At 37.2% G+C, this 20,590-nt stretch overlaps 1 protein-coding gene across 10 annotated transcripts in view; it reads right to left on the bottom strand.

The window, feature by feature from the left end:
• KMT2E (lysine methyltransferase 2E (inactive)) overlaps positions 1-20,590 on the bottom strand; it is a 102,685-nt gene that overhangs the window by 29,414 nt on the left and 52,681 nt on the right. For 9 of the 10 annotated variants that reach the window (XM_002818325.6, XM_054560595.2, XM_054560591.2 and 6 more), the window contains 8 exons: positions 17,628-17,708; positions 10,716-10,774; positions 9,582-9,754; positions 8,310-8,348; positions 7,205-7,435; positions 6,965-7,095; positions 5,429-5,546; positions 2,610-2,719 (listed from right to left, as the gene is read on the bottom strand). In XM_002818325.6, the coding sequence (XP_002818371.3) occupies positions 2,610-2,719; positions 5,429-5,546; positions 6,965-7,095; positions 7,205-7,435; positions 8,310-8,348; positions 9,582-9,754; positions 10,716-10,774; positions 17,628-17,708 (942 nt within the window). Of the gene's footprint in view, positions 1-2,609; positions 2,720-5,428; positions 5,547-6,964; positions 7,096-7,204; positions 7,436-8,309; positions 8,349-9,581; positions 9,755-10,715; positions 10,775-17,627; positions 17,709-20,324; positions 20,414-20,590 lie in introns of all 10 variants that reach the window. The other variant, XM_054560597.1, reaches the window with a different exon arrangement.

The raw sequence follows: 20,590 nt of genomic DNA, 5'->3' as shown, positions 1-20,590 counted from the left end.
CCTGGCCTCAAGTAATCCGCCCGCCTTGGCCTCCCAAAGTGCTGGGATTACAGGTGTGAGCCACCACACCTGGCCAGTACAGTAAATTTTGAGTAACACCTATGTGACCTATACAAAGTGCCACTAGTGATGCTGGAAGTGCTCCCGAGAAGCAAAGAAGTTATCACATTGCAAGAAGAAGTTGAATTGCTAAAGATGTATGGTAGATTGAGGTGTGCAGCTGTAGTTCTCCACCATCTCAAGATAAATGAATCCAGCATAAGTACCATTGTAAAAAATAACAATAAAAGGAAATTCGTGGAGCCATCACCGCAGCTGGGCTGCAGAATGTGAAAACCATGCACTTTTTGCAATATACCTTTTTATCTTGCATTGCAAATGAAGCTTTTATGTGGGTGCATGCGTGCTATATAAGAAAGACATAGCTATAGACCCTAATATGTTTCTAGAAAAAGTGAAGTCAGTAAATAACATAAAACAAAAGGAATATGAAAGATCTAAAGTTGGAGCATTTAATGTCAGTAATGTATGGTTTGATGATTTTAAAAAGAGGTCTAGCTTAACAGGTAAAGCTATTTCTGCTGAATAAGAGGCAGCAGATGAGTTCTCAGACACCATTAAGAAAATCACTGAGGAGAAAGAATATCTGCCTGAAAAGTCTTTTAATGCAGACACAAATGTCCTATTCTGGGGGGAAAAAGTCATAAAAAGACATTTATTAGTAAGGAAGAGAAGGAAGCACCAGGATTTAAGGCAGGAAGGGACAGATTAACTCTACTCTTCTGTGCAAATGCATTTGGGTTTATGATCAGGACTGGCCTCATCTATAAAGCTGCTAAACCCAAGCCTTGAAGGGAAAACAAACGAAAGCTGCCAGTCTTTTGGTTGTACAACAAGAAAACCTGGAGGAGAACGCTTTTTCTGGATTGGTACCATTGATGCTTTGTCCCTCAAGTCAGACAACAGGTAGCTAGGAAGGGACTGCCTTTTAAATGTCTTTTGATATTGGGCAATGCCCCCTGGCCACGTAGAACCCTATGAGTTCAACACTGAGGGCATCAAAGTGTCTAATTCAGCCTCTAAATCAAGGAGTGATAATGGCCTTTAAAGCTTATTACACACAGTGCTCTATGGAAAAGAATGTCAACACTATGGAATAGAGCCCTGAAAGAGAAGATCATGAAAGTCTGGAAGGATTATACCATCGAAGATGCCATCATTATAGAAAAAGTTGTGAAAGCCATCATGCCCGAAACAATAAATTCCTGCTGGAGTGAACTGTGTCCAGATGTTGTGCATGACTTCACAGGATTTACAACAGAGCCAATCAGAAAAATCATGAAAGAGATCGTGGATATAACAAAAAAAGGTGGGGATGAGGGAAGAATACAGATATGGATCTCAGAGAAATTCAAGAGCTAATAGACACCACACCAGAGAAATTAACAGAAGATGCCTAAGGGAGATGATTGCTTCCAAACCAGTGCCAGATGATGAGAAAGAAGATGTAGAAAAAGTGGTGCCAAAAAACAAATTTACATTAGACAATCTGGCAGAAGGGCTCCACTGTTTTCAAGACTGTTTTTTACTTTTTTGTGATATGGACTCTTCTATGATATGGGCACTGAAGCTAAAGCAAATGATGGAAGACTAGCACCATATAGAAACATTTTTAGAGAAATGAGAAAGCAAAAAAGCCAGGCAGAAATTACTAATGTGTTTTCATAAAGTTACACCATATGTGCTTCCCTCTCCTGCCTCCCCTTCTACTAACCCTTCTCCCTCTGTCACCCCGAGACAGCAAGAGCAACCCCACCCTTCCTCCTCAGCCTACTCAACGTGAAGATGAAGATGAAGACCTTTACGATAATCCACTTCCACTTAATGAACAGTAAATATATTGTATCTTCCTTATGATTTTCTTAAAAACATTTTCTTTTCTCCAACTTACTTTATTGTAAGAATACAGTATATGACATACAGAATATGTGTTAATTGTCATTGGTAACACTTCCAGTCAACCGTAGGCTATTAGTAAAGTTTCTGGGAAGTCAAAATGTATAAGCAGATTGTGGACTGTGCAGGCAGTTGGTGCTCCAACCCCGCATTGTGGAAGGGCCAACTGTACTGAGATTTATCATTAGTTTTTTACTAGTGTTTCAGAAAAATAGTTCTTAAGAGTTTCTTTGTAGGATCTCCCACAAACCCTTTTAATTTATACTGCACAGAAAATTTTCTTTTGTTTTGAGGGGCAAAAGACAAATTATTCATTCATACTGATTAACCAAATAAACTGTATGACTAAAATTATATCCCCTAGAAGAAGAAAAAAATTCTCACATAAACAAGGTCAGTGTTGTACGGCTGAATTAGGGTTACTTGTTATAATTACTGTGAACATTTACATTACAATAATAAGGAAAATGTAGAAATGAAAAGTAGCAATGCTATAATAGAGGCTGATACTAAACTGGTTTTCAAGTACTTTTAACTGATTCATGATAGATAAAAATAAAAAGCTATAAAAGTAATGACAATACCTAAATTATTACAGGGACATTATGGAACTATTTTCAAACAACAGATGACATTTATAGACTTGAACTTACCAATTCCCATAGTCAAAATCAAAAGCAATAGTAATTTCAGTTCCCTTTGGAATACTGTGTATAGAATAAATATAAAGATGTATGGTTCCATCTTGAATTTCATGCCTCACCTGTTAAGTTAAAATAATTGTACATTACCATAAATTACTTTCTGCCTTCAGAAGCATCAGCCTACAATTTTGAAAATTATTCTTTTCAAATTATTTCACAAACACAACCTGGAAAATATGTCATTAATGACAAGGCTTATAACTATCTATCGGTGGTTATCAACTGGGAAGGTTTTTCAATCATATACTGCTACCCACTGGCACCCCAACCCCTAGAGCCCACAATGTGGCATCAAAATAATGATAATAATAATAATATATTTCATCAATTCTTCTTATTTTTATTTTTATTTTTTTGAGACGAGTCTCACACTTTCACCCAGGCTGGAGTGCAGTGGTGCGATCTCGGCTCACTGCAAGCTCCGCCTCCCAGGTTCATGCCATTCTCCTGCCTCAGGCTCCCAAGTAGCTGGGACTACAGGCGCCCGCCACCATGCCCGGCTAATTTTTTTTTGTATTTTTAGTAGAGACGCGTTTTCACCGTGTTAGCCAGGATGGTCTCAATCTCCTGACCTCATGATGTGCTGGCCTTGGCCTCCCCAAGTGCTGGGATTACAGGCGTGAGCCACCGCACCCAGCCTCATCAATTCTTATTTTTCACCTTTTAGCATCTCTGAAATCAGAAGTCTTATAACTGGTGGCATCTTGGGGTTTTTTGTTGTTGCTGTTGTTGTTGTTTTGAGACAGAGTCTCACTCTGCCATCCAGGCTGGAGTGCAGTGACGCAATCTCGGCTCACTCCAACTCCAACCTCTCAGATTCAAGTGATTCTCCTATCTCAGCCTCCCGAGTAGCTGGGACTACAGGTGCGTGCCACCACACGTGGCTAATTTTTAGTAGAGATGGGGTTTCACCATGTTGGTCAGGCTGGTCTTGAACTCCTGACCTCAGGTGATCCACCCACTTTGGCCTCCCAAAGTGCTGGGATTACAGGTGTGAGTCACTGTGCCCGGCCTTCTTAGGTTTGATGAATGCAACAATGGTTGAGCAAACGCTACTTTTCTATGACAAGACACTATTCCAGATACTTTACATGTATTAACTCTTTAGTCTTCATATCTTTTTACAGATAAAACTGAGGTTACAAAGCTAGTAAGTCACAGAGAAGAAATAAATTTAAGTCTGGTTCCAAAATCCGTACTCTTAGCTGGGTGCAGCAGTGCATGCCTATAATCCCAGCTACTCTGGCAGCTGAAGCAGAACAAACACTTGAGCCCAGGAGTTCCAGGCCAGCCTGGGCAACATGGCAAGATCCTGTCTTTTAAAAAAAGAAAAGAGAGAAAAAAAAAACCTACATTCTTGGCTGCAACATTATATAATTATAAAACTAAAAAGCTTCATTTTGACATGTAAAAAACAAAACCAACACGATTTTCTACTCCACACTAAAATATAACATTATTAAAAATTTTACAGTAGAATATACAAAATCTACTTTAGATTTTAGCTTTGTCATCTAACTTAAATCATAGCATGTATTGAGCCATAAATAGAGCTTCCAAGATAGAAGGAAAGTCGTCCAGTATTAGGCCGGACCTGGTGGCTCATGCCTGTAATCTTAGCACTTAGGGAGGCCGAGGCAGGAGGATTGCTTGAACACAGGAGCTCCAGACCAGCCTGGACAACATAGGGAGAACCCAACTCTACAAAAAATTAAAGAATCATTAGTTGGGCATGGTGGCACGCACCTGTGGTCCCAGCTACTCAGAAGTCTGAGGTGAGAAGATAACTTTACCTCCTAAGAGCCCAGGAAGTTGAGGCTCCAGTGAGCCATGATTGCACCTCTGCACTCCAGCCTAGGCAAGACTCTGCCTCAAAAATATTAATAATAATAATAATAATAAGAAGAAGAAGAATGAGTTAAAAAGTCCGGGCAGGCTCATGCCTGTAATCCCAGCACTTTGGGAGGCTAAGGCAGAAGGATCACTTGGCCCAGGAGTTGGAGACCAGCCTGGGCAGCAAAATGAGACTCCATCTCTGCAAAAATTTAAAAAATTAGCTGGGCATGGTTGCATACGCCTGCAGTCCCACCTACTCAGAAAGCTGAGACAGGAGGATCACTTGAGCACGAGAGGTCACGGAAGCTGTAGTGAGCTGTGCTCATGACACCGCACTCCAGCCTGGGAGACAGTGAGACACTGCCTCAAAAAAAAAAAAAAAAAAAGAAGTCCAATATTTCCTCTTATAAGGAACATCATCATTTCTTCAATGTGCAAAGTAATTTTTAAGACTTCATAGTGGCCAGGCGTGGTGGCTTACACTTGTAATCCCAGCATTTTGGGAGGCTGAGATGGGCAAATCACCTGAGGTCAGGAGTTCGAGACCAGCCTGCTCAACATGGTGAAACCCCGTCTCTACTACAAATGCAAAAAAATAGCCGGGCATGGTGGTGTGCACCTGTCATCCCACCTATTCGGGAGGCTGAGGCAGGAGAATCACTTGAGCCCGGGAGACGGAGGTTGCAGTGAGCTGAGATCGTGCCATTGTATTCCAGCCTGGGCAACAAGAGTGAAACTCTGTCTCAAAAAAAAAAAAAAAGACTTCATAGCCAGTATCACATAAATTTTCACAAAAAAACAGGCTGGGCAGTATAAAATGCACTAACAGTTGGAAAGTGTCTTAGGTCAGTGACCTGAGTTTTGTGCTTATTGCTCAGACTCCAACACACCTCCAGCCCCCACATCTCCCCAAAAAATTTCTATAAGCTTACCTCTGCATTGGGTGTACAAGACCGCCTGATGAATCGAGCCTCATTCCCAAAAGTCCTTGCATCAACACACATTTCTAGCCCATGAAATTTAGAGTAGAATAACACAAAAGGGTATGGTCTACAAAGAAAGAAACATTATAAGCTATTAACATTTTAGGCCGGGCACGCTGGTTCACACCTGTAATTCCAGCACTTTGGGAAGCTGAGGCAGGTGGATTGCTTGAGTCCAGGAGATCAAGACCAACCTGGGCAACATGGCGACACTCCGTATTTACAAAAAAAAAAAAAAGAAAAAAAAAAAGGCCAGGCATGGTGGCATGTGCCTGTAGTCCCAGCTACCTGGGAAGCTGAGGTGGGAGGATCACCTGAGCCCAGGACGTCAAGGCTGCAGTGAGCCATGATCATGCCACTGCATTCCAACCTGGGTGATAGAGCGAGACTGTCTCAAAAACAAACAAACAAAGTCAACATTTTAGTACAATAATCTCCTGTTACTCTTCAGAGGCAAAGTGATGAAGAAACTTAAGAACACAGAGTCTAAGAAACTTCTAAAAGACATAATGAAGTCAAGATTTGAATATAGGCAGTCTGACTCCACAATTCACTCTTACCTTATGCTAGTTTATGCAAATGAGATTTTTACCTGCCCCATAACCTCCCCTAAATCAAAGGCAATTAATGGAAGGTAGAAATTCCAATTTACAAAGAAAGATAAAAAGAGAGTGACTACTGCATTCACAAGATTAATTTGATGTCTTTAGAGTTCATATTTCCTGGTGCATTTAAAAGTATCTGTCTTATACCGTTTCAGATCAAATCTGCTACATAATAGGGAGAAACTGCTGTGTATCTTTCATATCTTAAGTAAATACTCAAGTTATAAACAATAAATGTTTTTGATAATTGTAGGACAGAGACTAGGAATGTTCTCCTACAGATAGGAACATACTTCTAGACTACAGGGAAGCAACACCTATTAAAGGATCATATTAATTCTGCATACAAATCCCAAACCAAAGAAGAGACCTCCAATACCATTCCAGTACCAACAAAGTGGGTGTTGAAAGTGGTGGCAATAATGTAGGACCCAATCTAACACTGTCTAATAAAGAGGAAGGGGTTTCTCCTATGGTTACCATGGTCTTTCTCGGTTCTGGCTATACGTTATGAGGAATTATCATGAGTCCCAGATGGAAAGGGTTCCTTGTAATCTCAATCAATCAGAATTCCTGACTGATATCCTTCTATATCCAACCTATATTGCTGTTGGTTAATCTTTGAAGTAGATTGTTTTAGGATTTTCAGCAAGACAGACACGAGCAAGAGACTGGAATATATCTTTGCATTTTTTTATGTTGTTTTAGTTTATCGCAGTTCAAAAATTATCATCAGTCACTGTTCAACCACACTACAACTTTAAATACTGAAATGATCATGTAGGAAAAAAAGTACATATAATCACAACATCTAGGTAAAACAGCCAAAAATTCAATATTTACCTACAGAAAATGAATATGGGAAAATAAATGAATATACCTTTTAAAGAAATACCCATTTGCTTCAAACTGTTCTCTCAGCATAAACTTCCCTCTGTATTCAATGATAAGTGCATCAGGAGGCAAATCTTTCGCAGATTTAAGAATTTTCTTATTCTTTTGTATATGGCTCTAAAATCAGAGTAAATGTTGAGATTAAATAAACTTGCTTGTTTTCAGTTTAACTAAAAATTCACAATATAAAACTGCTTTACAATTTTTGGACAAATGACATATTTACCTCTACAGGAGGTTTGAAGAGCAAATTGTTGGTATTCAAATCTGATTTATTCATCTCTTTTTTGTCATTTCCATTGCCTAATCTCAGAGCTATTCTTTGTGCCTCCCTCTGAACACCCTCACTATACTGGTTGTTATTTGCTTCTTCATATCGATCCATCCATGCTTTGATCTTTGTCTCCCATCCAAAATTTGAACCATCAGATGAAGGATCAATCTCTGGAGCTGACCCCTAAAATCATAAACTGAGCATTAGTATCTGGACTTATGAACTTACACACACACACACACACACACACACGCACACTTAATGGCAATCTATATAAAAGAACATAATATAAACTAGAAACTGCTGTTTAACAGTTTCTTTTCCAGAAATGTGGAATAATAAATAATTACGCCTTATACCACAGGGACAAAAGATACACTGTAACATGCTTCCCACATCCTATTTAATGTGACAATTTTAGAAATTTGTTATCCTTTTCTACCTAAGCCAGAAAGCTATAGTAACAGCATACAGCTGACCTCTGTGACCCCAGACAAACTTATGTTTTGGGGTCAGACAGAGGTGAGAAGCCTTGCTTCTCTCAGCAATTTTAGCATCTAAAAAAGTGAGGACATACATTAATTAATTCAAGATACTTTTTAGCTACCATCGATCATTCTGACTGGTTTGTATTGATATGGTTGTTCTATGGTGAATTTATAGTATGACAACTGACTTGACTAACTCTCTAGAATCCCAACTATGCAAAAGAGCAAATTTTCAAGTTCCAAATGTGATTCTGCATTCCTAAGTACAGTATAGTAGTACTAAGTGGCATCAGAGACATGGATTATAGTAATAAAGGAAATTCAAATTACCCAAAATTATAAAATTAGAAATTGCTTACTTACCTCCCCCTTTTGATTAATATTTTAAGTGTTAACTACAAGAGTAGTATATTACTCCAATTAGAACTAAGGTCCCACTCCTGGTAAAGATAATAGGCAATGACATGACATACAATAAAGAGAGCATTAAATAAAGATATGGACAAGCAAGTATGTAGCTCCTGAATAAATGACAGTTGATAACAACACCTTAAAATTAATGTATTTACCTTAACTCTTGATGACTTCCTAGATCCTTCACGAAATGCCTAAAATAAACATGGCATTCTAGTTAGTTTTCTAAAAAACTGGACATAATTAATATTTAAGAATCAATTGGTTCATTGAAACTTTTAACTGAAGTATCATAACAAAAAATTTGGTAACCAAGAAAGCTGACACTAGGAGAATGTTTAATAAAGGCATCTAATAAAATACTTTTCTAATAAAGACAGAATGTGGTTGAGAGTGGTGGCGGGCACCTGTCGTCCCAGCTACTCAGGAGACTGAGGCAGGAGGATCACTGGAGCCCAGGAGTTGGAGGCCATAGTGCACCATGACAGTCTATGAATACCCCCTGCACTCCAGCCTGGGCAACAGAGCAAGATCCTGTCTTTAAAAAAAAAAAAAAAGTATATAGACTATACAGAATATAAAAATCTGTATGTAATATAATACAAAGACAAAAATTTCCAAATATTCTCTGTGTTCAATATTACAACAGTGGAAAAATATTTCTGATAAAAATTGGGAGGGTATTAGAAATATAATTTTGCTGAAGTGATAAGACATGTTTTGGGAGGGAGTAAAATAATGATATTACTTTAATTCTCTAAGCAACTAGCAAGTAATATTTGAGCCCATAATGGGCCTTAAGTAATATGCACTGTGGTAAACAGAGCTGTATTTATTCAATAAATATGTATTGAGAGCCCACTCATCTGCCAGATCTGAAGGATGTATTTAAGACTTAATTCCTATCCCCCTCAACCCCCTAAAAAGTGTGAACTTCATTTAGAGTGACTAACAAATATAAACCTACAGCTAGCAATATAGATCCAAATAAATAAATTTGTGTGTAGACAATACGTTACAAGAGAGCAAGGTTTTAAAAAAAAAAAAAAAAAAAGGAGGCAAAGAACCGTTATGTAAAACATGGGGAAGAAAAGCTAAGTGGATTATGTCAGACAGACAAGTGCAAGGAATACAATCCTGGTAGTACAGAAAACTATGAAGGCTTTCTATTTTATTTTTGCTTCTGCATTTCAGTGACTAATCTCATTAAATGATTTCAAAGAAGTTTGCAAAGTTTCTTCTCTAATCTGCTTCAATCTTTAAAACACGTTAAAATGTTCAAGTAAGTTTAATTGTTTAAAAATAAAAAACTTCTGCTAGATCCTTTATAGCTACCATCGATTATTCTCACTCTCCTGCCTCTCCTATAAAATTCAGTTCCCTATCTGCTATCCTATCCACTCATCTAAAAACAAGCAAAAACGTACCTTTTTACATTTTGAAATGTGTTGTTCTTTCTCCCCGCTTTTTTTCCTTCTTTTATCATTAACTTTGGAAACTCTTGAAGCAGTTAAAGTAATTGACGTTGGAGTATGCTGAAATGCAGTATATAATTCCACAGGAACCTCATCACCACTCTCAGTTGCACTGGTATCACCATCTTCAAAAACAAAATAAAAATTATTGCACATTTAATACTTCTATTTTAAACAATGAAATAAAACAGCATTCCACATGACAAAGTATTGTCATCTCCATCTTTCTAAATAAGCACATTTTTTAACTTGTTCACTCACCTCACTTATACATTTACATGCAAAGCACAAATATGATTTCTCACACATTAAACTAGAAAGGATCCAAAAGCCTGATAACACACTCTGGTGGTGTGCCTGTGGGAAACAGCACTCTCATACACTACCAGTGGAAATCTGAAATTCCCTAAAAAGGGCAATTCAGCCATATCTAGCAAAATTATATATGTACATACCTTTTGACCCAGCCATCTCATTATTAGAGATCTAGCCAAAGATAAAACAGCAAAAGTACAAAAAGACTTATGCAAGAGGGTCTTGCTGAGGATACTGTTTTTAATAACAAAAATAAAACAAAGCAGAAATAATGAAAACAATCCAAATCTCCATCAAAGAGGAATAGTTGAATAAATTATGATTATTTAAAACCAGGAGTACTGGTATCAACATGATTAAGATAAAATAAAAATTGTGGCATATGTTACACAGAAGTTAGAAAATTCTGTTCCTAAAAATGAAATATGTACTATTCTACATGATAAACTAATGGATCATATCTTTCTGAAGAACAAACATATTTACTTTTTTAAACCAACAGGTTAGCTATGTGTAGGAAAATTATGTCTGATATAAATTATTTATTTTCCTCTCATTTCCATTTTATTTCCCAAAGTACATATTTATTCTATAATATGTGAAAAAAATACTTAAAATCTATACCAGAGATTGCATGCACTATCTGTACAATCAACATTCATCAACAAGGTATTTACATTTAACTAAAAATATTTACATTTAACTAAAAATTGAGAGAACCATTTATTCTATCACAGGAATTTTAATTTAGTGTAGGTCCTTTTTACCTACCTGACATATTTTCCCTTTTCCGGCGTTGTAGTAGCACTGCCCTCTCTTTATCCAAATTCCTACATTAAAAAATTAGCATAATTATTTATCAAATACATGAAGCAGATCTGTCTTAAATGTGATAAACTTTGTAATTTATTTAATGTTCTCAGTGAAAAACCAACAGTATAAAATATATACAAAATCCCTTGCAATACAGTTTACATACAATCTAATAGTAGCAGTAGATGCCAGATAGGTGACTCCATTTCACTCTGTTAAGATTTTTTTTTTTTTTTCCAGACAGGGTCTCACCCTGTCACCCAGGCTGGAGTGCAGTGATGCAATCACGGTTTGCTGCAGCCTCAACCTTCCAGGTTCAAGGGATCCTCCCGCCTCAGCCTCCTGAGTAGCTGAGACTACAGGCCTACACCACCATGCTGGGCTAATTTTTTAATTTTTTGTAGAGATGGGTTGCCCAGGCTGGTCTTGAACTCCTGGATCAAGTGATCCTCCCACCCCTGCCTCCCAAAGAGATGGGATCACAGATGTGAGCCACAGTGAATGGCCAAGAAAATAATTTACTTAGGAAACTAGTATTTTTTTCAAACAGAATATTTAAAGCAAAAAGTCTGAAAAAAAAAAAAACCATAATGTTAACAATGTAATTAAAATCACAAATAGAATTTCTTAAAGCAAATGTATGACACTGAATTGAATCTATTCCATTATTACCATTGCCTTTAATTATTTTCACTTTTGAAATAAATACTGCTTTTTTTTTGAGATGGAGTTTCGCTCTTATTGCCCAGGCTGGAGTGCAATGGCGCAATCTCGGCTCACTGCAACCTCTGCCTCCTGGGTTCAAGCGATTCCCTGCCTCAGCCTCCCAAGTAGCTGGGGTTCCAGGCATGTGCCACCACACCTGGCTAATTTTGTATTTATAGTAGAGATGGGGTTTCTCCATGTTGGTCAGGCTGGTCTGAAACTCCTGGCCTAAGGTGATCTGCCCACCTCGGCCTCCCAAAGTGCTGGGATTATAGGCATGAGCATTTAACAATTAAGTGAAATACTTCATTACCCGCTCCCTACCTCTACCCATGAACTACATCATCCATAGTAATTCTTTTACATTCCCCCCAAACTTTTTCATTGTATATAGTTTAGAGGTCAGATAACATATTATTCTCAGGTGGGAAAATAAGAGCTCTAGATTATTAGAATTTCTACAGACTTGTCTTAATGTCTACCAGGAAATATACCTATTCTAGCATCACAGATAATTATCCCAGCTATCATAGAATAATAAACATATCTCTCTCAACTAACTGCCCTCCTAATGGTAAGTTTTTTTCTGTTTTTTGTTTTGTTTTTTGAGACGGAGTCTCGCTCTGTCGCCCAGGCTACCAGGCTGGAGTTCAGTGGTGCGATCTCGGCTCACTGCAAGCTCCAACTTCCCAGGTTCACGCCATTCTGCCGCCTAAGCCTCCCAAGTAGCTGGGACTACAGGCGCCCACCACCACACCTGGCTAACTCTTGTTTTTGTATTTTTAGTAGAGACAGGGTTTCACCATGTTAGCCAGGATGGTCTCAATCTTCTGACCTCGTGATCCACCCGCCTGGGCCTCCCAAAGTGCTAGGATTACAGGTGTGAGCCACCGCGCCCAGCCTCCTAATGGTAACTTTTTAACCAACTTTTACTGAATTCATCATCAGATATTTACCCCATCAAAAATTATCTGGCAAAAGACTACTATCATAAAGTGAAACAAAACTACATAGAGACACCTCACTCAAAGAGAAATGCACACCATAACTATGCTGAGATTACCACTTCTCACCTAATTAAACTGACAAAAATGCAAGTCTGTCAAATACTCTGTTGTGAGGCTTGGGAAAGTGGGCATGCTTATCCACTACTGTTTGGAATTCAAAACTGCAGGCTGGGCATGGTGGCTCACGCCTGTAATCTCAGCACTTTGGGAGGCCAAGGCAGGCAGATCACGAGGTCAGGAGATCGAGACCATCCTGGCCAAGATGGTGAAACACTGTTCTCTACTAAAAAAAAAATATATATATATATTATATATTTTTATATATATATATTTTTTATATATAATATATATTATATTAAATATATAATATATATTTTATATATTATATATATATTTATATATATATATATATATATACACACACACACACAAATTAGCAGGGTGTGGTGGCTCACGCCTGTGGTCCCAGCTACTCGGCAGGCTGAGGCACGACAATGGCTTGAACCCAGGAGGCGGAGGTTGCAGTGAGCCGAGATGGTACCACTGCACTGCAGCCTGGTGACACAGCAACACTCCATTTCAAAAAAAAACAGAAAACAACAACAAAAAAAAGGCACAGCTCCTACTGGAAGGAAATTTGACAATCTAACAAAATTTTATATATACATTTATCACTATACTGAACAATCTCACTTCTATCTATAATAACAAAAGAACCAAAACAACTCTAATGTCCACACAAAGGCAACTAGTTGAATAGGGTACAAAAAAAGATACAGTACATTGAAGCTCTATCAGTCAATGTCTACATACTACTGTGATCTTCAGCATATATTTTTAAGAGAAAAGAAATGTGGTGAAGACTCTATAATATGCTACTGCTTACCTAAATAATGAGGGAAATACAAATATATAGATACATATCTACATATAATAAGCAAGCAGGGATGAGTTAGACTTAACTTGCTTTATATATTTGTCTACCTTGCTTTACATATTTGACTTTAGAATGATAGAATACTTTCCTTTATATATTTGACTTCAAGTCTAATTTGCTTTATATTTGAGTTTAGAATGATAGAATACTTCTTACATAATTATAAAGTATATAATTATAAAGGTAAATAAAATATAAAAAAACAATTCTGTTCTTGAGTCAAGGTCTCCCTCTGTTGCCCAGGCTGGAGTGCAGTGGCACAATCATAACTCACTGCAGCTTCAACCTCCCGGGCTCAAGCAATCCTCCTGCCTCAGCCTCCCAAAGAGCTGGGACCACAGACACATACCATCTCATCTGGCTAATCTTTGCTATTTTTTTTGAGACACAGTCCCGCTCTCTCACACAGGCGGAGTGCAGCAGTGTGATCTCAGCTCACTGCAACTTCTGCCTCCCAGGTTCAAGCAATTCTTGTGCCTCAGCCTCCTGAGTAGCTGGGATTACAAGCACCTGCCACCATGCCCGGCTAATTTTTGTATTTTCTTTTTGGTAGCAATGGTGCCTTGCCATGTTGCCTAGGCTGGTCTCAAACTCCTGACCTCAAGTGATCCACCCGCCTCAGCCTCCAAAAGTGCTAGGATTATAGCTGTGAGCCACTGCGCCCAACCAACAATTCTTAAAAAACAAAAATTACTGATTACTCCTACATTTCTGGTAGGAATGTAAAATGGAATAGCCATTCTGGAAAACAGTCTGACAATATCATAAATATCTAAACATGCAACTACCATATAACCAAGCTGCTGTTCTCTTCGGCATTTAACCCAGAGGGGGGGAAAAACAACTTAGGTTCACACAAAAACTTGTAAACAAATGTTCACAGAAACTTTATTTGTAATAGCCAAAAAAGTAGAAACAACCCAAATGGTCTTCAATGGGTGAATAGGTTAAAGAAACTATGTTACATATATACCATGAAATATTATCAGCAATAAAAAACAAAATCATGATACATCCAACAAATTGGAGGGCTCTCTAGGGAATCATGTTGGATAAAAAAGTCAATGCCAAAAGGTCACATACTGGGTCAAATGAAGTCATAAATGTATGACTTCATTTATGTAACATTTTCGAAATGACAAAATTATAGAAATCGATTACAGAATAACAGTTGGCAAAGTTCAGGGGTAGAAGGTGGGTATGACTATAAAGGGCAGCATGACTCCTGGCCGTGACAGAAATGTTCTATAAAGTGACTGTGTTAATGCCAATATCTTAGTTGTGATATTGTATTAATAGTTATGCAAGATGTTAACACTGGGGCAAAAGAGGTAAAAGATATCTAGGCTCACTCTACATTATTTCACAACTGCATGTGAATCTACAACTCAGAACATTTAATTTTTAAAAAATCAATAAAATTAATGACCTAAAAAACATAAGTGTGTATCCAGTTGGTGTTATAAACACACAATTATTTCAAGAGACTTAAAACACAATATTAACTATAAAACCCTCGTACACTATGCCCTATGGGGGGAAAGTTCTAAACTGTTTTACACAATCATATCGTTGGTGCTAGTGTTGGCGGTGTTGTTACTCCAAGACTATTATATTCTTGTGTAGGATGAAACAGTTAACCAATTGTGAGATATTCTAATTACATTATTTTCTGTATTGTTGACAATTAGAATAAAATGAGATAAACAGGAAACAGCTACATAAAAACTTGTATTCCTAAATTTCAATTGCAATTATCAGTATAAACTCATGTATTTTATCTTAAAGAAACAGATGAAACATACTTCCTAGCTTTGTCTACTAAAAAGACTAGGAACAGCGACCAGTCTAGTAGGAAAGGGCATGACTAGCTCTCCAATTCTGGTCTTGAAAGCCAACTCTGAATTTGGGGCACAGAAGTGCAGGATAAGCCTGAGACATCTTGTCACACCAGATAACTTCTTTGCCATCAAGTACCACTAGGGTATTGTTTAAAGGACTTGATAACCAGCTTGAAGAGGTTCCTACTGACCAGAAATGGAATGAAATTTAAGCATCAATAAGGATAATAACTGCAATAGATGGACATCCACTATGGTTTAAATCCATGAGGTCATAATGATACTTAATTTTTCATTATTCTGAAAACTAGTAAATAAAGGCTAAGACTCAACAAGCATTTATCCTGCCTTTCCTCAATGAAATCTATCTTAAGAGAACCGAATAGTTAACATAGAGAAGTGGCTGGGCAAGGTGGCTCTTGCCTGTAATCCCAATACTTTGGGAGGCCGAGGTGGGAAGATCGCTTGATCCCAAGAGTTCTAGACCAGCCTGGACAACATGGTGAAACCCTGTGTCTACAAAAAAAAAAAGACAACAACTAGTCAGGCATGGTGGCAATGCCTGTAGTCCCAGCTACTTGGCAGGCTGAGGTGGAAGGATGGGAGAATCACCTGAACCCAGGAGGCTGAGGCTGCAGTGAGCTGTGGTCACACGTAGCCTGTTCGACAAAGTGAGATCCTGTCTTTAAAAAAAAAAAAAAAAAAAAAAAGACCGAGAGGTTTGTTCCGATAAAAATATTCCAGCTGATAAGTAATGAACAACAGAATTAACATATCACTAATTTGCAACCCCTAATAAATTAGTGGATCTAAGGACTATCACTCGCTCCCACCATAAGACAACCAGAAATCATGTGCCACCTGCTAAGACAACACAGTCTAACTATGAAAATAGTCTTATTAAAAAAAAAAAAAGAAGAAATTAAACCTAAATCAGATCGAGCCTATAGACATAAACAACTTCTTACAGAAATAGAACAGGGAAACTTGTGAAATCATGAGAATACAACTGGCAAAACTCATCAGGACAAACAGCTGAGTTCCCTAAACATGCACACTGTAATGGTAAGAAGGGATGGTAGGGAGGGAGGAGTAGGTTTATAGACTTGAGAGATGAATATCAACCAATCAATATCATAACAATGGCTGGGTGAGCCAGAGATTTTGTTCCATGTACAATAATGGCTTTGTGGTTTTTAGTTTTTTGTTTTTTTGAAACAGGCTCTCACTCTGTCATCTAAGCCGGGGCACAGTGGCATGACCATGCCTCACTGCAGCCTCGAGCTCACAGGCTCAGGCCATTCTCCCACCTCAGCCTCCCAAGCAGCTAGGACTACAGATGCGTGACACCATGTCTGGCTCATCTTTTGTATTTTTAGGAGAGACAGGGTTTCACCATGTTTCCCAAGCTGGTCTCGAACTCCTGGGCTCTCGTGATCTACCTACCTCGGCCTCCCAAAGTGCTGGGATTACAGGCCTGAGCCACCTTGCCCAGACAGTTTGTAATTATTTTTGTAAGAAGAATTGACAGACATATTCTGAAATATATATATACACACAAATACATATATACTGAAATATACATGGATGAAATAATATGATATCTGGGATTTGCCTTAAAACAACATGTAAAGGGAGAAGAAACACATGGGAGTATAGATGGGACAAGAATGTCGATAATTACTGAGGTAGGGTGGTGGAAATGTTGGTTTATTATGTATTATTTTATTTTTACCTAAGTTTGAAATGTCCATAATAAAAAGATTTTAAAAAACAAAAAAGAAATGTGGAAAAAAAAATTACAAACAGGAAGAATGATAGATCTACCAAATTCTTTAACTAAGGGAGTATTCATCTAGTAATTCTTTAATATAGCGCATTCCAGTTAAAAAAGATGCCATCAGGTAGAAGATGAACTATTATTTTACACATCATTAATAAAGTAAAAACCCTATAAACTATGACACACTATTGATAGAAAGATATTTTCCTGATTTTAGAGTTGTCAGAATACAAAAATAATAGTAAGAATACACATAAAAATGGAAAAGCATACATTAGAATCGACGAAACACAGTGATCCATTAATTCTTTTTTTTCTTTCTTTCTTTTTTTTTTTTTTTTGAAGAAAGAGACTGGGTTTTGCTCTGTCACCCAGGCTGGAGTGCAGTGGTACAATCAAAGCTCACTGCAGCCTCAAACTCCTGTGCTCAAGCAATCTTCCTGCCTCAGCCTCCCAAGTAGTTGGTACTACAGGCATGAGCCACCATGCCCAGCTGTGATTCATTAATTTTTTAACTAGAATTCATAAAGGAATTTCTGTTAACTAGTATTACCTCAGTAAAATTACTGGCAATGTTATCAGATATGTGCAACTTACCTAGGCTGACAACGTTCACATAGATATGTATCAGGAATATGCTGCCTATCAATCCCCATGCAGTCAATATGTTGCCAAACGCTTAAAAAAAAGAGTAGAACATACGTAATATTATTTAAGTCATCCTTAAATTAAGATTTTATATTCCATTTAACTATCATTTAATAAGCACCTACTTTGAGCTTAGCACTCCTAAAAGGTACTCTGAGAAATTCATAGAAACGTGTCTTCAAGGCGATAAAATTTTGAGATGCAAAAGCAAGAGGATAAATATAGGCACATAAATTTTTAAAGCAAATACAATTTTAAAATATAAAATGTATAATTTATTTTACAAATATTATTAGAAATCACAATGTAGAGATGGCCACACTACTTGTAATTAATGAGAAAAGCACCTTGGAGAATAATGAACTTGACTCGAACCTCATTTGGGAAATAGTAAGCTATCAGTGTAGCAACATTTATCAAATATCATTTATCAGATATGAAGAGAAGGTGGCCACAAGGCGCTCAACGTATATGAAGAGAAATATTCATTTTGAGAAATAGAAGGAGGTTAAAATTGGATTAGTGAAGTACAGTCAGATTACTTAGGACTTGGAATGTGCAGATGTGTGTAAATTTCCTCTGTCAACAGGTAACAATTTTTTAGAGGTGCTTTGGTGGCATGTAGTATTAATTCAAAGAAGTTAAGAAACTGCAAGCAGGAAGGCCAACTAAAGAGGCATTTCCAACATTCCACACTTGAGTTAAAGGAGGGCAGAACCAGAATTAACGCCAGAGAAAAATAAGTTAAAGAATGTAACAGGCATTCTATGAGGACAGAGATTAAACCTAATTACTTTTAATGGAATACATGGACCAGTTTGAGGCAAATTTCTCAATTTGTTATTATTGTATTTTATTGCCAAGACTAATTTGTCTAAAGTTGATATATATGCCTGACTCCAAAAACAGTCTTAGTTATTCTTTACATAAGAATAAACTACTTCTAATATATAACTACAGTAGCTTCCCCCTTATCCATGGTTTGCTTTTTGTGGTTTCATTTACCTGTGTTCAACCACAGTTTGAAAATATTAAGATATTTTCAGGAAGAGGGAGAGAGGGGGGCAGAAGGAAAGACAGAGAGAAGGAGAGAGACAAAGACCACATTTACTTCTATTACAGTATGCTGTTATAATTGTTGTTAAGCTCTTACTGCATCTGCTTTATAAATTAAACTTTATCATAGGTATTTATGTATAGGAAAAAACAAAGTACTGTAGGGTTCAGTACTCTCTGCAGTTTCAGGCATCTACTGGGCATCTTGGAACATATACCCCAGGGGAAAGGAGGGACTACTGTACCAAACTAACTGCTACTGTGTTGTTCTTTACTTTTCAACTGAGAATGTTGGGGCAAGAACTGACAGAATGTGAAATATATATCAAAGTGGAAAAAAGATGTGAAAAACAAACGTAGCACAAATGACAAGGGTTAGAATAACAAATTAAATTTGTGGGGCAAGTAATGATGTCATGCAGACAACAGAAGAAACAAAGCTAGAATATGAATAAATAATCAGAGCTGTGGATGTCAGACTTCAAAGAGATGAGTATAAGTAGCAGGAACATGTAAAAACAATGAACCAACGTAAAGTAAGAATAGAGCCTTCCAGAAGACTACAGGCTGAGCAACAGAAAAACAGTAACAAATACTAGATTCATAACAAAAAGTACTCTCTGAGAAGCAAATAACTTGACTAATCCAAAAACTGTGAACTGGTCCTTCAATAATTTGTAGATGGATATAAAAACTCCTAAGGACAATTTTACTATTCTCTAATAGAGATAACTGTATCTTATATATAGACCTTCGCCGTTGTATCAAAAGAAAAACACTGCTAAGATTATGTATTAAAATAAAAATTACATACCAAATGGTATGTAATTTATCACATTAGACAAGATCAGCCAAGAGAAAGCTTTTTTATATGACTGGCTACAATATGATTTGACATTTTCTACTATGAGGAAAGCAAAGTGTCACTGAAGTTATTTTTAGTTTTTTAATTTACCTCCTAAATAAATTTACTGAAGTCATTATTCATGGTAGAATGTGTTACAGGTAATGAAAGTTTATTTTTACATTTAGAAAGATACTACAATATGTTTTTATTATTAAGATAAACTCAAAGTGTTAATATTACAACTTTCCATAAAAATATCAAATTTTACATTCCACTTAATATTTGAATTTCTCATTTTTTGGCAAGAGTAAACAAACTTTTTGAAACATAATGCTAACTGCATGTTTGTATCAATAATAGTCAACCCCTAATCACCTAACCTAATAGATGGGGATAATATTACAAGTAATGCAAAGTAATACTTGGCTTTAAGGTCCATTTTTATACTTACATTCAAATATGGGTATATGCCATACTACATCACATCAAATAATTAAGCAACACCATAATGACCAGACCCAGGAAATTCTGTAAAGCTCCCGAACTTTCTTGCTCTCTACAATGCACTGTGTTAAGTACTCTCCGCTTCCCACCCTATGCAGGGGATAAACTCAGTAACTTTCAGGCTGAAATCCTACTGCTCCCTCTTCATCCTCCCCAAATCCTTCCCCCAACAATCAAAAACAAAAAAAAAACAGGAAAAAAAAAAAGATACAAAACCCCACTTTCTGTCCCAATCACACCTTCTCTAGGGGAGGAGGCCTTTCTTGGTGGCTGAACCAGGGTTGGGGGAGGGGAGACTGTGGTTCTGGTTCAAGGAGACTCCAGAGTGCTGCAAGGTTCAAGTCAAAAGGAGGTGAGAGAGTCAGGTCAAACATCAATCAAAATGTTTCATTTCCACAAACTGGAAAATCACAGTTGACTAAGCACAAATTATTCCAAAAGAAACACAAAAGACTAAATTCTCTCATTTCTATCTTGTCTACTGCTATGTTTATGTACTTGTACT

This window comes from Pongo abelii, chromosome 6 (assembly GCF_028885655.2).
Source record: "Pongo abelii isolate AG06213 chromosome 6, NHGRI_mPonAbe1-v2.0_pri, whole genome shotgun sequence".
Lineage (NCBI taxonomy): Eukaryota > Metazoa > Chordata > Mammalia > Primates > Hominidae > Pongo > Pongo abelii.
This window is presented reverse-complemented; position numbering and strand designations above follow the sequence as displayed.